Source organism: Gambusia affinis, linkage group LG03, assembly GCF_019740435.1.
Source record: "Gambusia affinis linkage group LG03, SWU_Gaff_1.0, whole genome shotgun sequence".
Classification (NCBI taxonomy): domain Eukaryota; kingdom Metazoa; phylum Chordata; class Actinopteri; order Cyprinodontiformes; family Poeciliidae; genus Gambusia; species Gambusia affinis.
The window spans coordinates 6,209,040-6,234,385 of NC_057870.1; the positions used below are offsets into that span (position 1 = coordinate 6,209,040).

Sequence of the window (25,346 nt, forward strand, 5' to 3'; positions counted from 1 at the left end):
CTGTACCTCAGTTTCTTCTCCTGGTCATCGTTGTCCTCGAAGGCGAAGTGATTCTGCCCCCTGTGAGGGAGCGGATCAGAACCGGAGCCTCAGATGAACGCCGTTATTTTGCATGCAACTAAGCTGCTGCAGAGACTACTTTCTTTTTTTGTTGTTGTTGTATTCTTTTCTACAAGCTCCAGAATCTCCGGTCGGACCTGCCAGCTTTGTGTGTCTCTTCGGTCGAGTGCCACAAAGGAAAAACTAAAGTAATCCAACTGCTTGCAAAGTTGCGTTCAAAGCGGTCATTATTAACAGTGAATTAGCTACTGCTACGTTGAGTTGAACGAAAAGCAGGAGCAGGCTTTATCCCTCTCATCAACAAAAAGTGCTGGATGCTGTCGGTCACGGGGAGTCTGTCTCCGCCCCACCGCCGCTTGTGCAGTGCTAGAGAACATTTCAGTAAGAAATGTCCTCCAGTCATTAGAGCAAATATGCTATTTGCTTTAATGACTTCAGTAAATCTATTGCGCAGATGTAAATACTTCATGTACGAAAACTGTATCAAAAACATATTTTTATTTTTACATTACATTTTTACATATTTTAAACTATTCTAAATTCCACAAAAAAAAAAATGTAATGCGTGCCATTACCCCATTATTTTTAGCTTATTTATCTATAGTCGCACTGAATAAATTGCAATATTAAAAAGTTTATTTATTTCAGTAGTAAATCCACAAGTGAAATATACAGATTCCTTACACACGGAATGATGTTTGCAAGCTTTAATTTCCACTAATTATGGTGATTGTTCGCTTGTAGTTAATGAAAACACGACATAAGATTAGAATATTACATCAGACCAATAAAATAATTTTTTTTTTAAGTGAGTTAAATGAAAAGTATATTTAATACCTGCTTAAAGGTTATTTTCAAAAGGTACTTTTAATTTGACAATGTCTTATCGAAACACTTATTCTAAGTTACTGGATGTGATAGTATAATAATAATAATAATAATAATAATAATAATAATAATAATAATAATAATAATAATAATAATAATAATAATAATAATAATAATAATAATAATAATAATAATAAGAAGAAGAAGAAGTAGTAGTAGTACAGGCATAAAACAACGAAATTATTGCGGCATGGTAAGCTCATTGTTCCACCCTAACATTTTTGTTATTATTTCTTGTCCTACGTCGTATCGTCATTCATAAATTGTTAATTGTGTATGTTAATATATTTTCTATTAAAAATTTATTTTGACATAAACATTAGTTATTCATTAAAGTCTCTAAGCATGTCTTTCGTTGTTTTCTATATAGGCTAACCTGACACTCACAATATGGCGGACGCACTAACGTATAATTTCTAAAGGTTGACGAAGCCAATGCGTCAGTCTTAATCCTTTTCCGTCAACCGGTGTGTGATTTAGATAGAAGGGAGGCGTTTCAAGCTTGAATGAATCGCAAAGTTATTGCTCTCAACCTCGAACTGCGAGGCAAATCAATTATTAGGTTAATAAATATTGATAATGTAATTGAAAAATATAGGAGGGAAAGCCCGACCAAGTTTACATGCTCATTAACACCCTATCAGGAATTAATGGTGTTAAACAGACTCACTTTGACAAATACCAAGCAACATATTGATGTGAACATCATCCCTTCTATGTAACTATCGGTTACTCAGCCATTGCACGTACATCTTTCTCCGTTTGCTACGGATATTATCAAATGTAGCGAAAACTCCCTCAGCTCGCCGTGCCGCTTACCGCACAGACGGGTAAATGGTGCGGAGCCACGAATTACATCCAACCCCTGAGCCTCGTTTGACATGCGTTCGTTTTGTTCATTTTATAAAGCTCAGAGAGGCGGGGTTAATGGCGAATCAGACAAACATCGTTGGTTAAGCGAAGCTCGACTCAATCGTTAGAACAAATCGAGGCAACTCTTTGGAAGCGCTTCCTTTTAGTTGTCAACAAGGAATGTGCATCATACGGAATAGTAGCTCTTAGCAGTAAATGGTGTTCAAGACGATTGGGAAACACTTTGCTGAACAAATAACCGCGTCTGTTCTGTAGTGTCAGGTTGGTCAGGTAGGCAGCTGAACTTCACTTGCTGTGTTCTCGCTGTACCTTGTTAATAGGCTAATGATAGCTAGTTATTAACTAAGTTATGTTGAAAGTAGCCTTTATTAACGATTATTGTCGCAATTATGCTTGTTCATTCTGAAGAGCAACTCAGGCAAATAGATACCAATAGTCTGTGTCAATGCCATTCGCTAACTCAGTTGAACTTCCTTATATATTTTGAACAATAAAGTGGAATATACAGTCAAGGTCTCAGCCTTTATCCTTTTAGCTTGTTAGGTGCAACGCTTTGCTAAAGCTTTTATATAGATTAAACTTCCTGGAATTTGGCTATGGCAAGCCTCAATGTGTTTTGTTTGTCCAATTTGGCAAAAAGTGTAGCCCCTTGTTTAAGAGACCTTCAGTGAAATGGTGTTTTCCAAAGTATTGGCACTAATATTTTTTTATTTCCATGTCAAATTAATTTAATATGTGTTGGTCTTGGTGATCTATTTAGTAAAATTCCAGCAAAATCCATTGATGTGTTGGTGTGATTGCACCGTTTCAAAATGTGGGAAAGTTCAAACTATATAAATACTTTCGCTTTCGGCAGCTGGGTACGGCGTGTATGCCATGCATCACACAAAAGTTTTGTCATGTGTGACTGTACTTTTTTTAAAAATGTATTTTTTTGCATCATAAAAATACCTTTATGTTGGCTCAGAATGTCAGTGGTGGATATTAGTGCACTTTGAAATAGTCGGATATTACATCCTGTCAGCACTAAACTATTGATCCGATTCTCTCTTTTTGCCTCAGACATACCTTTTAAACAAAGACAGATGTGGATTGAGTGATACTCCTGTCACCAGGCTTCAGAATATCCATGTGCATAATCTTCTTAAAGTTTGATCCTCGGCCTGCGTCCAAAAATGCCTACAGGTAAGGCAAAACCATCCATGCTTTGATGTGAAAACCACCGAAACAAATTTAAGGATATAAGTACTTTAAACTGATTTTTAGTAGGAAGAACAGGAAGTTCTAAGCTGTCTTTTTTTTTTTTTATCTAATAATCTAGATTTTAGGGGTCTGCAACCTTTACAGTCTAAAAAGCCATTTTTGCCCCCACTGCAGTTCAGTAAAACTCATTTAGAGCCACAAACATTACCAGACATGTTGGAAAAACGGCATGCATTTTGACTAGTAATCCAGAAGTTTTGACATATTTAATTTCATTTCCATTTTTAGGTTTTGAACTAAAGAAAAACTTTAGCAAAAACAGAAAATGGATGCATTTTCTTTTGTGGGGTGTTGATATTTGTGGAAACATTTTTTTTTTTTTAAATGCCAACCTACTGACAATAAACGTTGGTCCAAATAGTGATTACTAGTACTTTTAGCATCATTTTTGTTGTAGAAAATCAATGTAATTATGCCACAAAAACAGAAAATAACAAAGCTTTAAGCTGCTAAATTATGTATTTGTCTGTATTTATCCATATTTACAAACACTAGTTTGTTCTTTACCTGTTTTTGTGATAGTCGTTAAGAGTCATTGTGGAAGGTCCAAAGAGCCACCTTGCAGACCTCTGGCCTATAATGACCAAGTTCAGAATGTATCCATTCATTTATAATAAAAGCTTTTCTACATTAACTATGAATGAGTGCAAAGTAAGGCAGCTTAAGTTTTATGTTTTAATGCTCTGGGGTACAGTTCTCAATGCAGAGTATAACAGCCAGCCAGTTTTAGAAACTAAATAATAGAGCTGTTTTTGTACATCTGTTATTATGGAATAATATCTGTCTGAGTTTTACACAAACAGTGGGATAAAGTCTAACTGGGTCTCATTTTTTCACACGAGCACTGACAGAGATTCACTTTAAAATGTCCTCCATGATTTTTCGGCGTGTTGGATCGGATTCGTCCTGCTGTGAAACAGATGTGTAAGAGTTTCGTAAGCATTGGCTGAATCGCCAGAAATATAGCTGAGGGGAAAAATGTCACAACGCAGGTCACGCGTCAGACGTCTTACGAAATGGAGATTTTGCGTAAAATGGGTCATTATCACTTTTATAGTCGCACCGTGGATACATCAGAGTCGAAAACAGAAACTGACATATCGTGATTAATTGTGACGCAGATAAATTGGGATGCTTGAACCCTTGGTAAACAGGCCGTTTGCGGGAACAACTCCAGAACAGGAACGAAGAAAACAGCAGTTGAAGATCAGCTGGTACATGGTTTGGCCGGCTTGCTCTTCGTTATAAATGAGAGGCCCTGATGGTGCAAGAAGATGCGTTAGTTTCAAGTATCCCTGCCTCATAACCAGTTCATAACCATGTTTCCAGACTGTCAGTCGATCTGAAACGCAGTCGATGGAGCTCAGAAAGTCAGTGACAGTAAATAAGAGGCTCTTACAACAAGATGGCCTCAACTTGTCGGAGGCTGCCGCTGCTTCTCCCAGAAATAATGAGGAAGGATGTTGCTGGCTGGCAGTAGCAGCAGAGGTTGAGGGGGGAGACACAAACAACAGAGTTGGGGGCCAACAGGTATTGTCACGGAAAACAACCAGAAGGTTCCAGAGTGAGAATCAGCAAAATCACTAAAGGCAGACAAAACAAAAACGAGTGACGAGGTACATTTTTTATTTTTTTAAATTTTGTATTTTTGCTTCTTTGAGCTGTGTCTATTACCGTTATAATCACAAGCAAGTAAGTTATCATCTAACGTAGTTCTAAAGGAGTACTAGAAGGAATCCATTACCTGATGTGTTTTGAAGCCTCTTGTCACTCTGACATTCAATATAAAAATAAAAACATTTGGTACTCTCCAGATAGTGGAACAATGTCACTTATAACACTGTAATCCTAACTCTAAATTGTATGGGTATCTGAATTTGATACTAAATTTGGAAATTTGTCTAACATCTGCCAAAAAAACTAATATCTGATAAGATAAGCCTGCATCTAAAGCCGCTGTCAATAGAAGAACTCGACTCCAGCATTTAGTTCACCCCAATAGAAATTGTATCCTGCACAGACCCATTGGTTAATAATACATAGGTCAGCTATTCTCATGCCTATTGTTATTGGCTATTTTTATCTGACTAATATCACTCGATCAAGCCTTTCCTAACACTCCACACTGCAAAATAAGCAATACAAGAATGTTTAATATGTGCCATTATCATATTGGGTCAATATTGGTATTGGCCAATTCTCAAAGCTGCAGCATTAGTATAGTGTCAGAAGTGAAAAAGTTGTACTAATTGGTCATACTTTAGTCTGGGTTGATCGTGTTGCTGACAGAGCTCTGAAGTGAGGGCATTTTATTTATTTATATGTCTTTAGTGTTCATTACTTCACGCGCCGATTGAAATAGTTGATCACATGATTTTTTAAATAAATATAACCTCAGTGCATTCAGTGTGTTTTCAGTCAGTTCAGCGCTGTTTTCCTGTACCAGATATTTATTATCCGATATGAAATCTCAGATATTAGTATCGTATCGGAAGTGAAAAAAGCGGATTGATGCCTTCCTTGTTTTCACTTCGGAGATTAGATAATCACTTCACAATAATTGTTCAAATGTAAACCCGACTTCCTAGGCAAAAGCCTTTTTTTACAGTCGGTTTTTATCAATTCACAGTTTTGTTTTGTTTTCCCCTGTGGTTTCCATGTTCCTTATCCGGTAGTAAATGGTAGCTCCTTTCAGCTGGAAGTAAACACTGGTGCGCTACAAGCAGTCAGTGTGGGCTATGGCGCAATACGGAGGTGTGCGTCATTATATTCCCCCAGAGGTTGAGGGCGAACTCTCTGCCTGGGCATAGACCTGCTCTGTCCTTCTCCAGCCCTGACCTTGCCTAAGGAAAAGGACAACAGAGGTGTGTTATGAGTACTGAGTGGGACCTGGGGAGAGTTGAAATGTGTTGTGTGATGCGACATTTATCTGAAGTCTATTATGTACAGTTGAAACCAGAAGTTTACATACCCCGAATAAAACAACACCTTTCTTTTCTCTGTCGGAAGTTAAATCAGACCAAACCTCTCCTGTTTTGGGTCAGTTAGACTCATAAAAATTATTTGCTTAATGCCACTATAATGAAAGAATATATCAGAAAAGAATACATGCATTTTCTATTTGGGAGCATCGGAGTGTATGACTTGTGGTCAAATGTTTTGGGTTTCCTTCCACAAGCTTCTCACAGTAGGCCGTTGCTGCCTCTCTGCTACTCTGCAAGTAACATGCAGTGTGTGTTTGTGTTTTTCTGTTAGCCAACCACATCAGTAAATATGGCAGAAAAACGAAGAAATGACACCCGATCATTTTTCAGTGCAGCAAAAAGGCCAAGTAAGTTAGAAACGCTGCACTTTGAAAAGGGAAGTTAATAATACCATTTTCTAAAAAATAAAACAACCCCAAAAAAATGGCTGAAGTTTTTATGAAATACAGTTACTGAACGTGCCATTTAGTTTCATTTTACATATGCACGTGATAATTTAAATAACACAGCTTGCATTGAGAGGCACCACAATAAATCAATGTTGACGAGGAATTATATTGTTTGATCAGGTGAGGTTACTCTCTGAAGTATTTCTTCTGCTTGAACTTAAGATGAAATATTTGTAAAAATGTTGTAGCAGAGATTAGATCAGTGACATTGACCACAGGAATCTACGAACACAAGGCTAACTCAAATTTAAATAACATTTAGATATTAACCCATATTTGATGTGCAACTTGTCATTTTTGATCCTGCAGACAGAACACATTAAAGACCTGTCTTATAAGAGATATGAGACTAATAAGGGACATTATTGTAATAATTAATATTACTACTCAATACATTTTAGCCAGCCATTTCAGCCAGTTATTCAGTAAACTCCAAGCACCGCTGATAAGGTTCCATTTGTACATTTCCCAGCCTTACGTTTGCACAATGTGCCTTTTTATTTGGTGTATGTAAACTTCTGGTTTCAGCAGTCTTAAAAACAAATTTGCAACTTCATCAGGTGTAATTATGAAATTCACAAAAATGACTGAAATGTTTCTGCGGGAGGTAGATGGCTTCTTAATCAGCTTAGATGACTCAGTGATTACCCACATGCTGTTATTTCTCTATCTTGACGTCTAATTTCTGGTTTATATTGTTTTCCTCCTTTTGCGACTTTTCATAGCAAAAACTTATTCCCCAAGCAGCTGAGCGGCATTGTAATGTGAATATGGTTTATATGTAGACGCAGTAGAGTCGTATTTATAATAATGATGTAATTATGGTGTCTCCTCGTTCGGCTTGCTGGTTGGTTTCAGGTACAAATATTGCAATTAGTTCTAAAAACTGGAAAACTACCTATCTCACACTTATTTACGGCCTTCTATCACCTGAAGAACATTTCCAGGATTAAAGGACTAATGTCTCAGCCAGATCTAGAGAAACTCATCCATGCGTTTATCTTCAGTCGTATTGATTATTGTAACGGCGTCTTCACAGGTCTGTCCAACAAATCAATCAAACAGCTGCAGCTGATCCAGAATGCTGCTGCTGGCGTTCTGACTAAAACCAGGAAGATAGAGCACATAACACCAGTTTTAAAGTCTCTCCACTGGCTCCCTGTAGCTCAAAGAATAGACTTTAAAATACTGTTGACCAACTAGTTTAGAGTTGTATTCGAAACGTAATCAATTGCAAATTTATTGATGTTGTGTTTTTATTGTTGATTCTATGTTGCATTGTATTTTGTGTTTGATTTGATGTAAAGCACTTTGAAATGCCTTGCTGCTGAAATGTGCTATACAAATAAAGTTTGATTTGATTTGATTTGATTTATTTATTCAGCAAAGACTAAGTCAAAAAGCAGAGTAACTTATTTATGTAGTTTATTTCCCCTCTGCTATGACTGGAGGCCTGTAGCTCTTGTAGCTTGCTCTTTTTTTAGTCTACATTCGTTTTTACCTTTTTTTTTATCACAATAACTTTTTGTTCTTGATGCTTGAACCTTTACCATCCTCTGGTGTCGTCTTTTAGTAAATACTAAGTTTTCCCAATCATACTCATGAGACATTCTGAAATTGTAGTTAACAAATTTGTTTTGCAGTACAATCACCGACGTGGTTTCTTTCTTTTTTTTTTTTATTCCTTTATAATCAAAGTTTTTGTAAACATCTTTTATCTCCGGAGGATGACTCCGACTTCACTAAACCTTCAGCCTAACACCACACCATGCTGCCGTTTCAGATTTGCACCAAAGATCACCCTCTCAATTTTCTATCCATTCTCTAAAATTTGCCATTAAACGTTGAAATAATGTTTTTCCAAGTTGCAAAAAGGAACCCCAAACATTCAGGGTTATCTGTAAACAAGAGCACATTCTGGAGTTTATTTCATAGGATTCATACGTGAACCAGATGAATCATTAGGGGCAGGCAGAAATTGTGAAGAACATTTCACACGAGCTCATTGCCTCTACTTCCTGAACAAAAAAGAAAGAAATGTCATCTGAGTTCTGGTTTTGCTTTGATCTTTCTCCGCTTCCCAGCATGCCTTCAACACGATGCAGCCGACTGCCTGACACTGGAGATCGAGACGCTTGCATGGGATCCCCCCCTTAGGATCCAGCAGCAGATGCTGTGCCCGGTGTAGCATCATTAGTGTTTGCTTTGTTTCCAGTTAACACTGGTGACTCACATTGTGCGGGCTGCAGGAGGCTGTCATTAGCCTTTGAAACACCCCGAGAGGAGAGTTTAGTCTTATGTTTTGGCGGCCAGCTTGAAAGAATAATTGGTGGAGCACGGCCAAGCTTGGGGGAAACATACAGATGGCGTATGAATCAATACAATTTACTGTTGGTTTAAGTCCATGTGCTTTGCGGAATTGTGATATTATGTTAGTAAGATCCTATAAAATGCACTTTTGTACGCAAATAAGTGATAACAGACGTATAGCTTAAAGGTAAAATGTTCATTTCTGTAGAAGAAAATCACGGCAGTTAGCACAGATGTAATTAGTAGAACTAGTTTTCAGCAACACCACTGGTTCATGTATCATGTCAGAGTATACAAATTAAAAAAACTTTAAGGATGGCCATTAAAACAAACAGCAGTCAGGAGTTGGACTTTTATTATTTTATGATTAGTGAAATGTTCAAGAGTTGAAAAAAATAGACAGGAAGATATAGCAAATCCTGAAACAGAAGTGGAAAAATCTGCTGCCATAATGTTTAAAATATTGCAGACTGTTTATTTGTAGCCCTTGTTATATTGAGCATGTTGTCATATTGAATTTACAGGATGCGGAGAGATACTTTGTTATTGGCTTGTGTTGCTACTGGTAGTTAGCCTGGCTGTTGAGCATGACAAGTACACTCTGTCAATCCCATTCAAGGTTATAATTGTGTTGCAGTCATGATGTGTCAGTAAAATCCAGTTGCCACACCAGAATGGGGAAAGCACCAGGAGTGGTTATTTACACAACCTTAAATAATGGTTATTTTAGTTTTCATCACTTTCACTCCCTTATTATTGTGTTTCTCTATTTCAGTAACAAGCTCTCTTTGTGTGCTGAGTCTTTGAATTTTGGAGAGTAAAATTATGTGACTTTGGTATGAAAATGGTAAAAAAAAAAAAAAAAAAAGAATTAATAAATATTATGACCATTTCTCCAAAAATTATTCTGGCTTTGTTTTAAACATTGGCAAAAAAAAGTAGGAAATTTTGAGTTTGGTTAAAATTTTTAGTTGTCTTATATAAATATTGCTTTTGGAAATCTTACTTACCGGTATCTTACCTTAATGGTGTTGAATTCAAGCTTGGGAAATCCTCTCTTCCTGTATGATGGCGTGGAGTGGAATCTATCTCAATGGGAAAATGAGGCTTATCGTCTTTACGAGTTGAAAATATGTCAAGGTCATATTCTGCAACCAGCAGCAATCCCATTTTTCCATTCTTAAGCCCTTTCTCCACAGGCTGACTGGGTTCTTTTCCAGTCAGTCCCGGACAGATTCGTCTCCATTTGCAGATCCTGTGATGTTCCTCCCAGTTTTTTGCAACCTGAAAGGTGGTGCAGTCCGGACCTAGCCAGGGGTTGCTCGCATTTACAGCAGACTGCTTTTGTTGGTGAAAACTCCTGGAACGACAACATTTTCAATCCCACAACAACACCATAGCAGGTGGCGAGATGGCAAGCTTCAAATCAATAATTCTGTGGTTCGAGGTCCAAATCTTTTTATCAATCGTGGCAGGAGAGCATATGCAGCATCAACTGGATGGGTCACCAAGACGATCAAAAACAGGGGCAGGATGTGCCAAGTTCTTTCTAATTTCCACGCAGTACTGACCTCCTTCTTTAAGGGAATAAATTGTTTCCCTGCTAATGTGTCTTGTGTCTTCGAACATTAATAATCCAATCCAATAAGGGACACCAAACACAAGTGAGTGGTAGAATAAAACGTTTGTCTTTGACAGAGAGGATTTGGGTACAACAGATCCTCAATGCATAAATGGGACATCCCTACAAATGTGGCACCATTTTAACTCTTAAGAGTCGGGGTGATTTGGATCCCATAAGTTTTTTAACTCTCTGCACGATCCAGCGGGGTCGTACTGACAATGTGCGAGTTTTTACAAGTTTTGGGAACTAACGGTCTGACGGGACAATTCATCCGTTTCGCCGCTGTCCGACCGTGACATCTGCCACGCTCCTCCTGAGCACCGCAGTAAGTACGCGGGAGGTTTAGGGGAAATCAATGGATTTTTCAATAAAGTAAGTAGCATGAATTACTGTCTTTTGCACGGTTGAAAACTTCCAGTGTGAAAATGAATTCTGTGATTTATTTCAGTGCCTTTACAAACCAGGTGGAAAAACTCACCTGTCACCCGAAGGCTCAGGGGCTTTGTGTTCTTTGACCAAATCTAAAAAAAGAACTTCTCTGGCCTCTCTGTCAATCTCCTCAGGCTAATTTTGGCTGCAAATAGAGATGAGTTTTACAACAGACCGTCCAAAGCTGCCGACTTCTGGGGCACCAACAGTGAAATCCTCAGTGGTAAGTTGACATTTTAGAGATATATCACTGCCTGACTGCCTTTTACATTCTTTACTAACTGTCTTTCCAGTAATCAAGGTGGAATTACATCTTTACTTCCCAATTTAGACTTTCTTCTAAACCCACAGTAAGCTAAACTACACATTTTAGCCAAACAGAGGAAATCAATCATTTGCTGTTTTTTTATTTTCTCGCTATTTTCTTCCCACGTAAGAAGGAAACACAGACATAACCTCGTTGTTCATCAATCTCCTCTCTCCGCTTTAATAGAGGGGTCAGGACTCCACCAGCGGGTCCGTAATTGATGGCCGTTTTTATGTGATGTGACAGGAATAAATGGCCCTGTAGGGCTGGCGCGAGGGGAGGAGGGAGATGGCGCAGTGGGGGGGGGCAGTAGCAGGACCCTGAAGGAGACAGACCATGAAGGGAAGTAAGCAATAGCTCCCCGAGGGATCTGTGCAGCTATCTAACCCCCCCCACAGAGGAACGGGAGCATTTAGCTCTCGGTGGAGAGGACCTGTCCTAATTGATCACCAGGAAGCGCTGCTCACATACTCACCTTTTAATAGGACAATGTGAGGGAGAGGAATCCAGAAAGAAAGCTAGTGAATGGATGGGGCGACTGTTTCATTTAACGCGACGCAACACGTTGAATTTGTCCGTCCAATATAAAAAGAAATATTGTTAATTATAATGTTTGGTGTTTAATGGTCCGTACCATACATACAAACATACAGGATATAAGGCATAATTAAAATACTTTAGAAAATGTTATGTTAAACTGGATAATCTGTACTTCAGTACATTATTTATTAGTTCAGTACAATAAAACCGAAGATTTATGGTATTGATTTTAATAAAAACTATTCGTCAAAGCTTATAACAGTTAACAGTCTATATTTTTTTCTCTAGCTCTCGGTGAAGGCAGACTCTTCTTTTCCTCTGCTCCTCTCCTTGCCCATTCTAACCCTGCTTGCTCTGTTTTTGTGTTGTTTTTTGGAGCCTTTCTTTGCGCATCCTCCAAATCTATAAATTATGGATCAGGTCAACGGGTCTCTCAATGCAATGGATGTAATTTTCTCAACAAGAAGACAGGGCACAGGAGAGCCCTCTTGTCCTGCCAGGACAAACCCAACGGGATGGAGTCACCCTGGATTTATTCATGATAACAGGATTTATGCTGGTTGGAGCTTCCGGATACCTGGCTTATCAAAAAGTTTGTGACGGATTTGGCCAAGCTAACGAACACTCACACTGTATGTTGTGGGACAGAGACGCAAGTTGGATGCGAATCTTGCTGAGACTCGCAGCCCAGATGAGGACTCCAGAACTCCCTAACAGGATGGAAACGATCTTGGAGAAGTTGCCAGCTTCGGTTCTGTGGAACGGCCACACGAGTTTGGATGATTGGGATAAACTATAGGAGACATACCGGTTAAAAACTCTGAGACAGACAGAAATTTTAAGTCTGCCCGATTTAAAGAGAATTTGTTATTCTGAGTCTGGCTCCCTGTGGCCTTGGCGGCTATCTCAAATCTCCTGGTGTTTATGTAGACAAACTGCTCCTTCCCATCACCTCACCCTCCTGAAGTCACCCGGGGAATCTTATGGCTGAACGCTCAAGGACTCACTCTTGATTATTTCACCTTTATCAGAGAATTTATTTGGGAGAACAGGCTGTGAGAGACATGGGCTAATCTGCAAGCACGTCATAGCTACAGACAAACACACACGCCCTGACCTTAACGCCTTTGCCAGCATGTCTTTGATTTTGTCTCGCTGTATGTGGCATATCCTACCCAATGTAGTCTTTTCATCCTACTTATCAGTTACTTTTTAGATAATTACTTGTTAGAAACTGTGGAGTACTCACTTTTTAGCCACTCTTTAGCTTATTTTTTTTAGAAATTGTAGAGTACTCACTATCTAGACGAATATTATACTTCTTAGATTACAATTTAGATTATTATGTAGAGAGACTCCTATTATTGCAACCCAGAAAAGGAATTAGACCAGAGGATTCTTACTTATACTTGTCCAAGCTGTATAAGTGTATCTAGTTTATTTACTTTAGATCAACATTATTAGTTTCTTTTTTTTCTTTTCTCTTTCCTTTGGTTTCTTATTTTGTTTGTATTTCCTTTTAATTATGTAAAGCACTTTGAATTGCTTTGTTGCTGAAAATGTGCTGTATAAATAAAGTTACCTTACCTTGTAGTTACATTAAACTACATACTAACGCTTAGTAAACAGAGTGCACCTCTTACTCATTAGGTGACTTTTAAAAGCAGACGGTTGAGGCAAATTTTATTTATTGGAATCAGAGTAAAGTGGGATGCATACAAATTCACCTCATTTTTTGTTTTTGTTTTAGATTTTCCTTCCACCTCACCGTTTGGGGCTACTTTGTTTTGGTCTGTCACAGGAAGTACAAATATAATACAATGAAGTTTGTTGCCATGACATCACAGAATGTAAAATAACTTGAGGAATGCCTTTCTGGATCAGTGCAGATCAGTCTCTCCTGGTTTTCACAATTTTGTGGAAAATTACACAAAATTTACAGATCCCTGCATCCCACCACCACCACCAATGCACAATTGTGAGATTATTGCAAATCTTCTGCAAAAATAATCAAAAACATTGGGTTTAAGTGACTGCTACTATACTGCTGCCTAAGCCTTACTTCATGTCACGGGATCGTCCTCGATCAAAATGCCAAGTAACAAAAATTGAGCTGTTTAGTTAGTTTGTTTCTCATTTTCTTTCTTCTACATGTAGATTTCAGAATGGTTTTAAAATATTGCCAAACTCCTCACAAATATTTTTAAAGCTGCAGCACAAAACCAGTGATTTTGATTGCAAAAAAAAAATCACACAAAATTTTTGTTGTTGTTGTTGTTTTGGGTTTTTTTTAAAATCCTGAAGGAACTGAACATTGCACCAATTTCTCTTTACCAGGTCTGGACCTAGAGTGTGGTAAGGAAGGTGGATCATGGCTGGGAATCAGCAAGAGGGGCAAGCTGGCCGCCATCACAAACTACATGGAAGGACATCCTAACCCTAATGCACAAGGAAGAGGTAAGTCCGCCACGTCGGGGTCACCACATCTGATCACATCTGGACTGCTACCCATCCCACACGGCAGCGATGTTCACCGTTTCCCCGTTTACCATCTGCAGGGTTCCTTGTATCGAACTACCTTATGGATAAGGATGTAGACAGCTACTCCTACCTGAAGAAGGTGTCTGCAGAAGGCCACATGTACAACGGCTTCAATCTCATCACAGCTGAGTTCAAGTGAGTGAAAGCTGTGCTGACTTATACCTTTATTTTATTTGCCCTCCATTGACAACGGCGAGCCAGATTTGTGTTTTAGTAGGCCTCTCATGATAATCTTTGCTGGATGATATATTATTGCGATACATGATGATATTGGGGTTTTTTTGAGACAATTTTCAAGTAATATAATGGAAATGGCATAATAATGTAAGACCACATTCTAAAAGATCAATAAACCTTTGATTCTAATTTATCACTGGAACTGGAAGACATTTTAAATATCCAAAATAAATAAAGCAAAACAACGGAAACAACAAATAAAATAATTAAAAAGTCTCTGTAAACAACCAGTCCAACAGCCTGAAGACTTTTGCCATCCAGTTTTTAGTAGAAAGAAAAAGAAAAGAGAAGAAAAATAAATCATTCAAGCAGAGATTAATGAGTTTGTTTGAATTTATCACGCAATTAATTGGTTTCTTACTTATTGGAACAGGCCTGCGTGTTTAAAGTTGGAAAACAGAATAATTATCGTCTTGTACGCAATTTCATGCATCTTCTATATTCATGAAGAACAAGAACTCTTTAAATGCATTGTTACATTGTAATATCTAACAAAGCAATTAGCTTTTTATTCTTAGGCCGTGTTTTGTTGGCGCATGTAACAGTAGCTATAAAAACTGCTTCTTGATGCGAGCAATTTTAAGCACAAAGAAAAAGGAAGTGACGCTGAACAGCATTAAAAACACAGGGCTGTCTTATTTCGTCTTCGCCAGCCTGAAGTTACTGAATCCCAGTGACCTGCTTAGGAAGGAGAATTCAAAACGGGTTCAGTGGAGGCTAAGATGCTAGCAAAGCAGGAAGTCCCTGTAGGCAACTGACATGGAAACCTGTATGACTGCCTGCCAGGGAGAAGTTGGAAGTTTGGTTCAAACACACCCAAACGGTTCCTGCAGGGGAAGAAAGGTGTGAGGGAAGGTATTTTTGGTGTCAGGAGGTGTGTATCCTGCTAACATGGCCTCTAGCTGGATCTTGAACCGGTGTAGTTTTTTTTAAATTAATTTTTCCTTTTTTTTTAGCTTGTGCTTTCCTTTCATTGCTTTGTTTCTATCAACATTTCTGCGATTCCACCAAGCGGGATCGTCGCCTACTGTAACTGAAGCAAAAGCGCCAACGCAACAAAAAGCATCCGATTGTTTCACATTTCCTGCACGTATTAAAAAAATTTTTTTTTTTTTTTACATATTTGCACGAATGGGAGCTACGTTAAAAACACATTTCTCATTTTGTTTAAAAAAATAAATAAAACAGTACCAAAAACTGCTTTCACTGTGGACAGAGGGGGAACGCAGAGAAAGAAAGCCTTCATCTTCTAAATAAACACCGGCATTAGCAATTCATTTCCTCTCGGCTGCAGTGAGTCCCGCAGCGCTGAAGAAATAGACTGCTTCTTCCCCAATCAATAACACATCGAGTGGATGGAGACGACCACTGCTTTATATTGTAATTAGAGGATTTCTCACTCATTTGTCAGGAGCAGCTTTCCTCCAAATGAAGCTGCAGATTAGGTCAAGGTGTTGCCTTCGTTTGTTATGGATTCTTTGTCTTTACTGATTTGTTTTGGCACTGTGATCTACTTAATAATGCTTTGAGTAATAATTTCTAACCTTTAACTGGTTGATTTTGTGATTCGTTTTTATCAGTGGGTGCCTTATAGTTGGTTTTAAACCCCACAATAAACAGGTTGAAATATACAAGCTTGTCCTTACTGTACTGTATATCCTGTATTTTTTAAATATAATTTTAGTACCTTTGGCTCCATCTACATGCCTCATTTTTTACTGTCACACCTGAATTTTCCCCACAGCGAAACAATAAAGGATTATTCTGTTCTATTCTATGTTCGCCTACTGAGAAATTTCTCACTTCACCTGCTTCCGGCTTGAGTGCAGCTGATTTGGAATCGTAACTTCAGAAATTAGCCGAACCTTTTTGCCTAAAAGCATGGGTTGTGATGCTTGGCAGAACTTTGCTTGAGCTTAGAAAGAAACATTGAGACCCTGCCAATAATACACATTACAAAGTAGAAGGGTTGGATAAACTCTAGTTGTTTTAAAGGAAAATCTGCGATGATTATTTTGAAAACAATACAACATTAGAGGTTCTCAATTTTTTTTAGAGAAACAAAGAAAGCTGAAGGAAAGCTTTGCTGTGTCCAGAACAAAAGTCGTCTTGGATCACAGAATATTTTTTACATCCTCTGAGCGACTTCAAATAAAAAGGAAAGTAGTAGTGGGGGAAAAAAATGCACAACAAATTTTGAAGAAGAGAACATTTAGAAAATCAAACAGAAAATCTTAAAAGCTTGTACTGAGGTCATTATTGGATGATGAGAAATCAAAGTGGGCCTTTGATCTTCCTGTTTATCTTTCTACAAAAGGTTTTTTTTTTATCCAATCATTATGTTTTTTAGATATTCTTATTCATAAGCTACAACAGAAACCAACCAGAGGGGAAATGTGATTGGTTTGTTGAATTGCTTTCGCCATGCGCAACCACTGGGTTTCATAAAGATCTGGCCTCATAGCTTTATATGCCATAAAGCTATGAGGCCAGATCTTTATGGCAAATTCCAGAAATTACACATAAAAACTTTATAAACATAATTCTGAAAAGCCTGGCTGAATTACAGCAGTAGATGAAGTTAATGTGAAGCTATAGTGGTTTGCAGAGGTAATCCCAGCTGTTAGCTTTTCCACATTTTGTCAGGTTGTAGCCACAAATGTGAAAAAGGCTAAGTGAAAGGAGGAAGATCATTTTTTGTTTTCAGTTTTTAAAATAAATAAAATTCTCAAAAGACAATTTGAGATGTCTTTTGTTTTCACCTCCCTCCACTCGATACTTTGCCAAAGTGTTTATTTATTTATTTTTTATCAGAATTACAGCAGGAAGTCTTTTGGATCAGCAGCTTTCACATGTACAGACTGGTATATTTACCATTTTGTCTTTGTCGAAGAAAGTCAGATTGAGCGGAGAGCGTCTTTGAAGATAATCTTTCAAACTTAGAAGCTCAACTAGATTTTGGACTTTGATCGGCTCATTCTAACTGAAGAGTACTCTCTGATGGTCCGTGGCTTTTACTGTGCATCTGTATTTATGGGTGCACTTACAATTCTGGGCGATGAGTTTTCAGAGTGCTTGTTGTCGTTGCCTAAAAGCCCGACCCACCATCGCCTGTGCTGGAAGCTCATCCAGGCATCTCCAGGCAACTGCGCCACAGCTGGCGATAGGGAAGTTGCTTTACAGCTCCAACATAAAGGGCTCTTCATTTGAACCGCTCCCAGCCGGCATACTGATTATCTCTCTGCCGTAGATCTTAAAAAAAAAAAAAAAAAGCTCCTTCTTTTCTTTTTTTTTTCAAGAAAAAACCCCTCTTTTCTCTTTGTCGTCTCTCTTTTTATGCCCATTGGCTCTGATCTCCTGCTGTTCCATCATCTCTGCCCAAATCAACCCACAGCCCTGCTGATGGGAACCTCGATATTCCTGCTACTTTCATGAAGCCACTCTCTTATCTTCTTGTTCTTGTGGTCTCTCTCTACTTCTCCACAAAATCCTCCACCTGCTTCCTCTGTGGTCAATTTGATCCACATCACCGACATGAGGGTCTTTAGCTCAGGCCACAATTCCAAGAGCAAAACTAAAATTTCATGCTCTGTGCTTGGTTACTGTGCCTTACTAATTCTTTTATTTTTCTTCAGATTACTCTTCCGGCTGCTTTCTTTAGATATATATTTTTTTATTGAATGACTAGCATCAGAGCTTGGTAGGAGCAGTGTCTGTTATCACTTCTGTCAACACCGTCTACTGCCGCTGTGCTGACTGTCACCGTAGGGACGCAGACAGTGTTGTTGTTTATTTATAATGTCTAGCTGGCTCTTGGTACAAGAAACAATATTAAGGACGTGGAATTGCTGTTGTCGGAAGGATTTCGTAATGTCAGCTGGCAGCTTAGAGGATTGCTCCGTGTGTCTGGTGTTTCCTTCTTTAACACATATTTCCGTGCCTCTAGAACATGCTCTGCTCAAAAGTGTTAGATTTGTTTTTGTCAGACTACCCTTGTGTTTTTTTCTCCTCAGTGTAGTGTGGTTTTGCTGATATTAAAGCGTATGGCTGGGTGTTTTTTTATTATTATTTTATTCTTGCTCCCTTCTCAGTTTTGTACTTTTTAAACAGTTTTAGTCTTGTTTGTGCGCAGGGTTTTTTTGCGGTACAAAAAGGGAACTGTCTGCCCCAGGACTTGTCTTATCTGCCATGCGTCAGTTCGTACCCTCCTCAAGCACGTTCAGATATTTGCTAAGGGTTTAGAGTATTCCATTAGAGTCTTATGTGACAATATTTAATGTAACTTGTTGCTAATTTTCCATAGACACGTCACATGTGTGAGATCACGCCACCCAGCTCCCTGCTGGGTGAATCCTGATACATAAGCAATAAGAACTAGCGTGGCTCTTGTCAGTCAGTTGATATAGCAACGGCTCTATCCATAACATAGCCAACAGGGGACGAGAAAATCTAAGATGTTCTTCAGTGGGTTTTTTGTTGCATTATTTTCCCTTTGCTGTGACCCACTGCTCTAAATTAATAATAGCTACATCTCCAGGTTATGTTTTGTTCATGGTATCGTTCTACTCCGGCACCGCAGCTTTGGATGGCAAGTAAAAGAATCGTCTTTTCACCCTCCAGTGTTGCTTTAGCATGTCTGTAGGGTCTCGTGTTGAGGCTCATCATATACTCTACCCATTTTGTCTGTATTTCACCACAGTGGCAAATGGCTACTTGTAAACAGAACTGTATTTCAAACAACCAAAATTCAGCCTCCATTCAGATCCATGTTGAAATATTCTGACCAGCATTGGTATTCTGATGTGCACAACCAGGTACCATCAATATGCTCCAACAACTTCTCGCTGGAATATCCTGCTTTGTATCAGGGAGCTTAGCACTGATTACGCATGTCTCAGTTTTTTTCACATATTCAGGCCGTGTTTTGCTTGCATTACTGGAATTTAGCTGCATTTAACCGCTAACAACTAAAGACTGCGATCTGAAGTCAAATCTACTCTCCTTCATTTGGCTCATACACAAAGAAAAAAAAACAGTATTGCTACTGCTAATTGTCATGGATACAAATAGAACACCTAAGAGTTTTTAAAACTACTAAGTGCTGAATATGATTTACGTTTTATGGTTTCGATATTTGTGGGTTTTATGACTCTATAACATGTCACTGTCCCCTTTACGGCCACAAACCCGGCATCATGCTCTGAGTTTCCAGCTCTTCTCTGAATAGCATCCGAGTTCGATGTTGGAGCGGTATTGCACCACATTTCGGATTGACTGATGCCACTGCTACGGCTGACATAAAACTGACATCAAAAAGTTCTCTGGCCTTCCAGTTCAAAGGATCTGGTCATAATTTATGATTCTCCCTGCTGTACTAAATCTGTGACAGATGCCCTTGATGTTGGATAGATTTCTCAGTATGAATTAACTCACCGCAACGAACCGGTTCGAAAGGCGATGCGGCTCTATAGTTAAATGCTCTCTGCAGCATTGGATTGTACAATGAAAGTCGTCGTTTTCCCCGACAGTTCAGGACAATGTTCAATCCCACAGTCCCTTCAGTGTCTTCTTTTTCTAGTTCCCAATACAAACAGTTTGCAAAAGTGATGTGAATGTATTAATTCCAATAATCTTAGACTGGTATGTAGTGAAACATGTATTATGCACTGTTGTTTTTACCTTTTCCTCTATAGACTCATAATTGCTGTACTTGTTTATTTTATTAGCATGGATGCATTACTACTCTTACCACTGCCTTCTCACCTGGACATAGATGTATGTAATTGTCAAATGTCTAATTTTCTATGACGTTGTGTCCCATCTAGAGCCAAACAAGACACTGTGTGTTACTATGGAAACAGAGGCAGCTCTGAACCCATCCGTCTGAATCCAGGTCTGTGTTTTTATTATGGTTGCTGTAGAAACCGTTCATTCCCCATTCACCTTTCCTCCTGGCCTCTGGCCCGTCCGCGTTGGCCTGACATTTTCTGTCGGTGTTGCTCTCAGATTGTGTTGTTTGCTGAAGCTCACGCCAAAAGGACACCCAGCAGAGATTGTGTAGACGCATCTTTGTAACGTTCATGTCGCCTCTCCTCAGCAGGGATCTACGGCTTAAGCAATTCACTCCTGGATACTCCGTGGAAGAAACTTCTGAAAGGCAAGGAGGACTTTACCAACGTCGTCGGTGACCAGTCGCTGTCCGGCGACGGATTGGTCCAAGCGCTGCTCCACGTCCTTAATAACGAGGAGCTGTGAGTGACTGACACCCACGCGAAAGCACAAAACCTTTCTCTGTTGTGATTTTTTTTTTTCCCTCAATCTGACACTTAAGAAAACAGGTTTCTTTTTTCAAATGTCCCAACTTTTATAAATGTGTCAGAAAACGAATTTATCAATTGAATGCACATAAAGTTGATTTTTCTTCTCTGTTTCCTTGCTTGCCTGTGCAGGAACACACCTGACCCACTTCAAGAGCAGCTGGGTGAAGGATACAGCAAGTCCGTGGTCCAGGCTCTGTCAGCTGTATTCGTCCGCTCTCCTCATTATGGCACAAGGTCAGTGGCTCCCGACCTCGACAAATCTCTCTGTTTGTTCCTACTGCCACCCTGCTGCGACTGGAAGGACTACCAGAAGATTGTTCAGGTCAGGGGTGCTCAAAGTGCGGCGCAGGGGCCGTTTCTGGCCTTCAGGGTTCTTTTGGGCAGCCCACAGCTGCAAGTCAAGGACAGTACAAATTTACCTGACCAGGACAAGCACTGAATTAGTCACAGACAGCATCTGTGAAGAAAAACTGACCCACATCCTGTTCTTGTGTTGAGAATAGCAATTGTTCCAAATTTTTCAGAAATGATGTGTTTTTCTTTTAATAAACAAATGTATGCTCTTCAAAAATCAGACAATTTTGTTTTTTTGGTTACACTTTGTTTGAAGGGGTGTTTATAAAACTGCCATGACACTGTCAGAAACGTGACCTTACACCTGTTGTGAACATGAAGGAGTGTAAATGAAGTGTCATTCGGTAAATAATGACTCATTTAATGCAAAGCTGGCACTTTTAATGAACTTTTAATGCAACATTTACTGCACCTTTGCATTATCAGTGTCATTATTTGCCGAATGACAATAACAACAATCGTAAACACTTATAAAGGCCTCTCTTGCTCTCAGTGAAGGAGTGGAGGCGGACTTTTTTTCCCTCTGCTCCCTCCCTGCCCTGCCGGCTCTGTTTTTGTCCTGTATTTTTAACTGGAGTCTTTCTTTGCACATCCTCAAAATCTACAAATTATGGATCTGGTCAACCGGTCTTTCAATGTAATTGATGAGACTTTCCCAACGAGAAGACCGGGCAAAGATATTAGGTATATAATTCAATCCAAATTTATGACAGGATATGAATATGAATATGAAAAATAGGGGGGGGGAGGTATGTGTTAATGGATTTCACACCTCTGACCACAGCGGGTGGTAGCTATTGATGTCATGAGATAGAGCAGATGTTAATGACTTATTGTAATTCTTTATCACTGCACTGTACTGTTCTTGGTGAGTCTGAAAGACGACCCCTTCTGTTCTTTCGCGGGATAAACAATCTGCGTCCTCTCCTCCCGTTCTTCGTGCTTGGTCTAAAAGATGGCTCTCTAGTGGTCTGAACGACTTGCTACCTTAGCTCCAATTGTTTGTACTCAGCCAGAAAGACACCGGTCAGAGGTGTGAAATTCATTAACATATAAGCCCCTTTACACCTCCCCCTTTTTCATATTCATATTCATAGCCTGTCATTAACTTTGATTGAAGGGTGTACCTAATATCTCTCAGGGTACAGGAGAGCCGTCTTATCCTGCGGAGACACACCCGACGGGATGGATACACCCTGGATTTATTCATGATAACTGGAACTTGCGGGTACCTGGCTTATCGACAAATTTGTGACCGACTTGGCCGAACTAGCGAACACTCAGACTGTTGGTGTGAGACAGAGACGCAAGCTGGATGTGAGTCAGGGATCAACTTCGCTGGCTCTCAGTCCTCAGCTACCTTTTATTGAAACAGAGTATAATCTAATCACATGAACATTGTAGCTCTAAACAGCTGCAACGTGGCCTAATTGATCACACGTCATTTAAATACAAGCTCTTTTCTTTGAGTCTGAGTGTGACTATTGACGTGGCATTGTTTTCTGTGTCTCTCTGTGGATTTCATCTCAGCGAGTCACAAGCTTCTGGTCACCACTGTCCCCATGTCCTGGAACAGTTAATAATGTACCACAGAAAGAAAAGGAGCCTAGTAAACCATGAAAAAGAAAGAAAAAGCATAACCTTTTAGATAAACTCATTCTCCTAACACTTACTGACTTACTGACTTACTTTCTTTGCAACCCAAAACAGGGATCAGAACTTGGAATCCAGAAAAACTGCCTTAGCTACAACTTTTCAGGCTCCTATTCTTCCAAACCAGAAAAGGAGTTAGACCAGAGGATTCTTACTCATCCTTACCAAGCAACCCTGAAATAGGAGTATCTGGTTTATTTACTTTGGATCAACAATTTTAGCTTTTTCTTCTTTAGCTCTTTCCTTTGGTTTGTTATTTTGTTTCTATTTCTTTTTAATTCCTGTAAGGCACTTTGTATGGCCTTGTTGCTGAACATGTGCTATATAAATAAAGTTACCTTTACTCCTTCATGTTCACGACATGTTATGTCACGTTTGCGACATTGTCACGTTATATTTTTATGGACACCTCTTCAAATGAAGTGTTACCATTTTATCTCTATAAAATATTCCATAAGTTTATTTTTGAGAATGTGACTTTTTTTTTTTTTTTACATTCTGATCTAAAGTCAACCACTGTAGGAAAAGGAAATGGGGGCAGTGTTTGCTGTGATAGCGGTATGGATTAGCAGACGCAGACAGTGTAGAAAGAGTCATTTAATCACAAGTGAATAGTTTGAAAATATTTATTTTTTAAAAACTTAAAAATGTTGCTTTGTGTATTCAACAAAAAATTTATTGATCATTGGGTGCTGAAGTTACATTTTATTATAAAACAATTTCTTTGTGGGTTTTTGATCGTCATGCGTGACATGAGATTAGGGGGACGCCTATAACATGTCAACACACACCTCAGAAAATACGTTTTTGTGCTTCTGGTTGTAATGCGACAAAATAAGAAAAGATTCAAAGGATGCAAATACTTTTGCTAAACATGTTTTTAATTAACCTTAAGAAAACCTTGACATGTTGTTTGACCCTGGCTGATCACTATCAGGTGGCAACTTGTTCCTTCTGGGTTTTTGTTTTGTTTTGTTGTTTGTTTGTTTTTTAATTTCTTTTTTCCCATTCAGGACCAACACAGTAATCCTGATAGATGCAGAGGGGAATGTCACCTTCACAGAGCGCACAATGCTCGACGGTGACACGAGCAAATGGAGCACCAATTCTTTCCAGTTCAACCTCCAGGCATGAAGATGAGCTAGAGGAGACCCACTCTGTGCCTTTCTGCAACCTCTTTCCCCCTCCATCAGCCACTCTGCTGCAGCTGCTCTACCCTCGTTGCAGCACCGAGAGCAGAAAGACTTGTGTGCACTTTTTTCTTCAGCTAGACGCCTTCTGTCTCATATACATCGACATAAATTCTCTGCCCTTGAGATAAGTTCAAATGTTGTTGTTTTTTTAATTGTGCTAAGTTAAATACATCGCCAAAGGACAATTACATTTATATGGATAAAAAATGTTTTATCCACATGTCACAGAATACACCTGCTGGGATGCTTGAGAATGTCTAATCTGTTATTGCCCAGGCAACCATAAAGTCCTCGTGATGCCATCTTATGTTGTTGGAGTCAAACTTTCTACCTCTAAATTTAAAAAAGGAAATACACTCTTCCAGATTTCAGACTGGAACTTTTAAAGTCAAATTACCAAAGTTTGAGGACAGAACAACATATTATAAATGAAGGTAACCCTCTCCATTAGTGATTACTTTAACAGCACTTGGGTATTTCAGAAATTTTATGGTATTTATGGCATCCTTTGTTGCTGAATAATGGATTTACAACTATTAGACATGGAATACAGTTTTTTCAATCACAGTCTAAAAAAATACATCACGAGAAAGTGAATATTTGAAGATTTTATTTTTTACGTTTTGAAACTACAGTTCTCTTATTTTGAATGTAATCTAGTTTCCTAAACATTTGATACGTGTGTTTTATTATGCAGGTGGTTGTTATTGGTATTGATTGGAACACCCAGCTTGATCAAAGTTTGAGCTATTTGATCCAAACGGTTCCAGAAAGGTATAAAAAAAAAGTGCTATTGTGTGCAAGAGCTATCCAGGAATCTCTAATTTTTATAATGATTTTAATGTAAACTTCTGACTGCAACTGTAGGTGATTAAAGTCATTGGTGTTATTTGTGCCTAACTATGATAAAATGTGAAGTCTTAAGCATGATTTATTTGTTTAAAAACCCAACATCTTTACATATAGATAACACCTTTCAGTATGTTTCAATTTTGCAATTCAGCAATGAAGCTCATCTTACATCAGCATGCAAACAGCGACATCCCCTGGCCAAACGTACTAAAATAAAGCATTTGTTTCTTATTTCGTTGTCATAATCCTGGTTGAAGCAAAATCATCATGTCATGCAGTAGAGTAAATATTTAAATATAATACAAAACAAACAATCATGAAACCAAAAACTTCTATAAACTCTGAAGCTTCTGTAAGCTACATTCGTTTGAGTCTGTAGGTTAACATGAAGAACCTGTTCATTGGCTGGACCCTGAATCTGCGTAACGGCGGGAAAAGGCAGCGATTGGCCCGATGACCAATCAATCAT

At 38.8% G+C, this 25,346-nt stretch overlaps 2 protein-coding genes across 4 annotated transcripts in view; one reads left to right on the forward strand and one right to left on the reverse strand.

The window, feature by feature from the left end:
- Window positions 1-344, reverse strand: part of arvcfb (ARVCF delta catenin family member b) — a 220,842-nt gene extending 220,498 nt beyond the window's left edge. The window contains exon 1 of one of the 2 annotated variants that reach the window (XM_044111816.1): window positions 7-344. The gene's annotated coding sequence lies outside the window, so the exon portion shown is untranslated. The remainder of the gene's footprint in view (window positions 1-6) is intronic. The other variant, XM_044111820.1, reaches the window with a different exon arrangement.
- Window positions 345-1,932: 1,588 nt separating this feature from the next.
- On the forward strand, window positions 1,933-25,108 carry tango2 (transport and golgi organization 2 homolog (Drosophila)). 2 transcript variants are annotated; one of them, XM_044111824.1, is made up of 9 exons: window positions 1,933-2,091; window positions 2,884-3,006; window positions 11,015-11,103; window positions 14,065-14,184; window positions 14,286-14,403; window positions 20,331-20,398; window positions 20,606-20,756; window positions 20,955-21,059; window positions 23,846-25,108. In XM_044111824.1, exons 2-9 carry the CDS (start codon window positions 2,951-2,953, stop codon window positions 23,964-23,966), a joined length of 828 nt encoding a protein of 275 aa, XP_043967759.1. In that variant the 5' UTR covers window positions 1,933-2,091; window positions 2,884-2,950; the 3' UTR covers window positions 23,967-25,108. The 2 variants fall into 2 exon arrangements, with proteins under 2 accessions (XP_043967759.1, XP_043967758.1); XM_044111823.1 differs by having other exon boundaries at window positions 1,938-2,091; window positions 20,603-20,756.
- The last annotated feature ends 238 nt before the right edge of the window (window positions 25,109-25,346 follow it).

Coding starts and splice junctions, on each gene's coding strand:
- tango2 (XM_044111823.1), top strand. CDS start 2,951: ATGTGCATAATCTTCTTAAAGTTTGATCCTCGGCCTGCGTCCAAAAAT. Junction 14,185..14,285: donor CCCTAATGCACAAGGAAGAG/GTAAGTCCGCCA, acceptor TACCATCTGCAG/GGTTCCTTGTATCGAACTAC. Junction 20,399..20,602: donor ACCCATCCGTCTGAATCCAG/GTCTGTGTTTTT, acceptor GCCTCTCCTCAG/CAGGGATCTACGGCTTAAGC.